This window comes from Lactuca saligna, chromosome 7 (genome assembly GCF_052625555.1).
Source record: "Lactuca saligna cultivar CGN05327 chromosome 7, ASM5262555v1, whole genome shotgun sequence".
Taxonomy (NCBI): domain Eukaryota; kingdom Viridiplantae; phylum Streptophyta; class Magnoliopsida; order Asterales; family Asteraceae; genus Lactuca; species Lactuca saligna.
Genome location: NC_136423.1, coordinates 97,085,356 through 97,090,777, shown reverse-complemented (window position 1 = coordinate 97,090,777; position 5,422 = coordinate 97,085,356). Strand labels below are relative to the sequence as shown.

At 33.6% G+C, this 5,422-nt stretch overlaps 1 protein-coding gene across 1 annotated transcript; it reads right to left on the bottom strand.

Moving 5' to 3' along the window:
• Positions 1-523: 523 nt before the first annotated feature.
• LOC145005415 (uncharacterized) lies at positions 524-3,178 on the bottom strand. Its single transcript, XM_078964500.1, has 5 exons — positions 2,915-3,178; positions 2,010-2,285; positions 1,634-1,870; positions 1,238-1,455; positions 524-1,021 (listed from the first exon to the last, which is right to left on the bottom strand). Exons 2-5 carry the CDS (start codon positions 2,271-2,273, stop codon positions 754-756), a joined length of 987 nt encoding a protein of 328 aa, XP_078820626.1. The 5' UTR covers positions 2,274-2,285; positions 2,915-3,178; the 3' UTR covers positions 524-753.
• Positions 3,179-5,422: the final 2,244 nt, after the last annotated feature.

The following is a 5,422-nucleotide window of genomic DNA, read 5'->3' as shown; positions in this document are numbered from 1 at the left end:
ATACATCCAAGTTATACTTGATGAAGGTTACATATAACGTCTTTTGCCCCTGAACGTTTCCGCCGTTTTAGTTTGGGTGACAATACACAAAAGAAAGCCTTGATTTCTATTAATATTACAATGATAACTAGTCTTTGTAGTTATAAACAAATTTCCTTTTCATTCTCCCACCAATACGGGATGAGTTAAAACCCACTTGACTCCTTTATTATTCTCTTTCAATTACCATACTTCAACAATTAATTTGTCATTCATTTTTAATCCGTTTTGGACGTGTGATATATCGAAACGAAGATATCACAGAGGAGAACACGAATATATAATCAATTGTCTGTTTTGATTACATTTAGAGTCCAAAATTCATGCTCAAAAATGATAAAAAAACTCATTTTAGTAAATTAGTAAAACTAATTTTCCAGCATATATCATATCAACAATCAACATTTTCATTAACGATGAAAAATGATATATAATATATACTAACATTGGATGAATGATTGATAAATGTATATAACACACACAATTAAATATACGAGACAATCATGCATTAAGTATGGAATAAACGAAGCTGGAAAATCTGTCATTTGATATATAGCTAGAACAGACAAGTTCCACAAATTAGGTGGTGTAGTTTTTATGTACAGGAACCTTCTTCATGTACAAAATAAACAATGGTTACTTTAATACTCAACTCATTTGTCCTTATTCTGTCTGCTGGTTTTTCCTACCAAATGGTTAGCGATAAAATTAAACCTACGGCGACCTCAAGCTGTGATGAAGGCCATGTTGGTTTGGTCTCTCCAACGAAAGTCTATCCAACTGTATATGCCCTAAGTGAACTACAGTTACCCCACACTTCTCTTCATGTTCAAGTTTTGTTAGACCTTTTTTCCCGTAAACTGTGAAACATACGGTCATCACAGCTGCTACGATGAAGGAAATAACATTGTATATAATTTCTAGTGGACTCATTTCATGATTTCCATACTGTACATTCGCAAATGTCCTTAACAACTTCCCACTGCACAACATGTAATTATCATTAAAGCAGCAAGAGATGTTCAATTCCTAAAAAAATGTAGACATATATATGATTTCCTATCTTCATATTAGCATGAAAGTATATTATAACACACAAGAATGAACCTGTTTATTTTTAACATTTTTAATAAATTGAGTAAATTCAGGAATACAAATATGTAACATATATAGAGTTTCATTAATGGGAAGGCCTTACCTGTAAATATAGATGAAGGCTTCAGGAATCATTCCGGCGATGGATCCAAATAAGTAGGGCCAGAACATGATGCTGGTCACTACTATTGCATAGTTGAATATGGTGTACGGAAATGGTGAAATCCTAAAGAGTGCAACCACTCGAAACTGCTGGAACGAGTCTCCTTCTCCAGCCATTCTAATCATTGCAGCTGTCCGTGGCCATTTCTTCAACCATCGCTACAAATTAAATAATTTTAAATTATATATATATATATATATATATATATATATATATATATATATATATATATATATATATATATATATATATATATATATATATATATATATATATATATATATATATATATATATATCAGCTATAAATTATATAATATCTGTCGTTGGTACTCACATGGATGACATCACGAAAACATAGACCAATCAGATATGGCAAAACCATTCCGATTGTTGTTCCAACCATGATTATAACAAATCCCAGTCCATACCCAAATATCATCCCTGCAAGCCACATAGAAGGACCAGATGGCAAGAAGACGATTGGGAAAAGTGCCAAGGAGGCTACAAGTATGAGAGCAAGTGCTGGACGACCAAATTCTGTGGCTTCCCATTCCATCATTGGGATTAGAAGCTGTATTCACACCAACATGAGAAAAATTACACTGTACTACAGTACTTTTATGATTATGTAAATACGTATTAGCTAGTTTTGTATAAGTTCTAATCATATATAGACAATAGTACGTATTGTTTGATTGCTTTAGTTTTACCTTCTCAAATACAATTGGCATTCCCCATTTCACTGAAATGACTGAAACTACGATAGTAAGAATGGACAATGATATAACCTTAATCCACCATTTCCAAGACCAGCTACACCTTTCCCTTTCTGTTTGCTGAGGGTGTATGTCATCACCTTCAACCTTCTCTTCACTAGATACAACCAGTCTCTCATATTCACTGTCTTCCCTAGCAACAAGCGCAGTCTCAGTGTTTGCAACACGCTTTGCAATCTCTCCGGAGGCTGGCGTCATTGCTAATAGAACCTGAAATTTATCACCTATATATGGTCAGCTAACATATATTGAAAGTGCAGCATCTTCAATTGTAGTAAAACAACTCCATGCGCAAATTGTTAGATTTCAATAGTTTAAATCGTTGTACTACAGTTCAACTTGCACAAATTCGATACAAGACAGGGTAACTGATTGATATCAATGGCCTACCGCTTGCAGATAACAATTTCGGTATTCTTTTACGTTTGAAGGTGATTAGCTCGACATATCATTTACACATGAATGTTAGGCCAAGAACCTATATATCATGGACCCAAAGCAATTCTTGAACATCTGTTAATTAATAGCTTCACGAATAGCATTACAAAAGCAATAAGCATTGTACAAATGTTTTATCTATGAGGAAACAAAAGCTAATTATATTGGCCCGATGAATTAGCTTGTAATTGGCATAATACTGGGACCCTATTGCTGTCTAGCATCATCAAACAGCAAAAGGAGCTAAATACGTATAAATAAAAGCTAAAGATGGAAATGGAACAATTCAAACGTTTGAACGAAAGACTCGATCAAATTGGTAAAAAAGAAAAATGTAGAACATTCAGGGATATCTATATTGAGGAAAATAATGAAATGATTAGGGTTTTGAGGATACATACAGTCGGTCAGCAGGAGATTGGAAAACGTCGCCTGAGATCAACACCGGCAACGTTCACCTCTCTCTCTCTCTCTCTCTCTCTCTCCGCTTACTTTTTGGGGTTTGAAGAAATCGTTGATGATTGGGGATGATGAAGGCAGATAAACAAAGTTTTCGTGGCCGTTACTAACAAAAATCCAGGTATTGGTTATAAATGACATCTGCCCATGAAACCCGTGGATGAATATATTGGTAAATTTGATTTTACAACTCATCGCTTAGGTTGATAGGAACTTAGGATATGCATTCGTTCAATAGTACTAATAATCGTCAGTATAAATAATTTATGGGTTTTAATATTCTCGGCATCACCGTTTTGTCCATGTACCGTTAGAATATACTAGAGGAATGGTCCTACAAACAGTATTGTTAAATTCGTAGGATTACTTATTTGATTTTGGGTTTTATTTATTTATTTTTTATTATCTAATTCACTACAAGAAAAATATGTGTGTTTCTAAAGAGTGTTGCATTTCCAATCCACCTCTATTTTTCATTTCTTTTTTACATTTCTTTCCGTATTTCTCTCCAACACTATCCTATTTATTTCCCAATTTTAGGGGAAATGAATAGTATATCACAAAATGTTATACTATTCATTTCTTCCGGATGAATTTTGAGTTATCAGTTTTAGTTTTTTTTTTAATATATTTATACATTATTAGTTTATTTTATATACTCATTATAATTTAAATGTATTATTTAATATTTATAATATTGTATTATATATATTAAATTATATTAATTAACTATAAATATAAAATTTATTTTTTGTTTATCAAATTCATATGAAAACTTAAATACATATTGAAAGTTTTAAATAAGATAACGTATTTTACAAAAGCTTATAATTAAGTGTTATAAATATAATATTATTTATTTAATAGTATTTTAATAGTCTGTGTTTCTTGGCTTGTCATTAATGTTGATATAATAGTCTAGGTTAACCTTTGTAACTCGTTTTGAAATAATAGAAGTGTATTATTTGAGTATTATGTGTTTTCTGCTTAACTGTGTGACTTAATTGAATTAAGTATGAAAATAAGCGTCAAATTGAAATGTTAGATAAAACTAATATCCATGGATAATGTTGTAGTAGTTGAAACAAGGATTTCGAATATATAAAGAATGCCGAAATCCGAGTTATAACGAAGAAGTTATGACCTGTCGAAGTGTATACTCGTTTATTTATTAGTTAAATAAATAAATTAGTGAACGAATGGTAACCTAAAATAAATAAATAAACGTATAGAAGCCCTAAAATCAAGAATAAATAAGCAAGGCATTAGTTCGAGGAGTTAAAAGTTATAAATCATGAAGGAGGGGGTTAAAGTGTAAGTATTAGATTCAATTTAAGAATAAATTATGGAGGAGAGGTTGTTTAGTAATTTTGGGATTTATTTTGTAAGGAATTATGGAAGGGAGGGCTAAAGGGTAACTTTTGGATTTAAATTGAAAAAGATATGGTAAGGATGGACTAGAGGTGACAAATTTGTAGAAAGTTTGGATGGGATACGTGACTTTAAACCCCGTGCGTTCTTTCCCTCCTGGATGAACAAACCCTAACCCTATCTAGAGTTCTCTACAGCTGCCACCATGTTGATAGCCTCCTCAACCACCTGCATCAAGAACCAATCACCCCAGCTTTGTGTTTACGATCGAGCAAGACCGCCAGACACCGCCATTTCTCTCGTTGCCGACGACCAACCCGTCACAGCACTGTCCCAATTCCATTGATATGGGCATATTTAGTTATAAACTTCATGCATTATCTTAATACTTTATGTTGATTTTATCTCATTTAATGAACAAAAGGTGCTTAATTAGTTTAGAATTTCATTTTTCAGCAATAATGACATGCTCAGAAGGAAAAGGAAGCGGAACTAGCGATTGGAGGCTTGGATATTGGATTTTGAAGAAAGAAGGACGTTGCTGGACAGCTTGACCCCTCGTCAGTGTTTTGGCCATATCTCATGAACCGTAACTCCGATTGACGAGATTCAAAATGTTCTGAAAAGTAGACACAATTTCGGACGACTTTCGTGTTTTGAGAAAATGCTGATTCGGAACGTACTCGGCGAGTAGGGCCGATTACTCGCCGAGTTGGTCAGAAGTTTCGCGATTCTGGACGCGCTGACTTGTCGTACACGGGTTTTAAGTGATGGACTCGCCGAGTAGGTCATTGGACTCGCCGAGTAGCCTCTTTTTTGTGAAAATCTATATAAAGGGACTTTCAGATCGATACCCTAGGAGATAGATGAACCCTTGGAGGCCAATTGTCGACTAAAGGTGCTGCTGGAGCGTGGGAAGCAAGGGAATCAACCCTACATTCAATTTTAAGGAGAATCAAGTCAAAATCAAGTTTACTCTTACCTAATATCTTGTTTGAACTATGTTTTTACCAATTGATTTCGTTTTTGTGCTTGTTTCTGCTGTAATCATGAGCTAAAAACTCATAACTTCTGTTTAG

Excerpts from the sequence above, each read along its gene's own strand:
- LOC145005415 (XM_078964500.1), bottom strand. The coding sequence starts at position 2,273 with ATGACGCCAGCCTCCGGAGAGATTGCAAAGCGTGTTGCAAACACTGAG. Across the intron at positions 1,456-1,633 it reads GTTTTCGTGATGTCATCCAT|CGATGGTTGAAGAAATGGCC; the intron begins GTGAGTACCAAC and ends TTTAATTTGTAG. Across the intron at positions 1,022-1,237 it reads GCCTTCATCTATATTTACAG|TGGGAAGTTGTTAAGGACAT; the intron begins GTAAGGCCTTCC and ends CATGTTGTGCAG.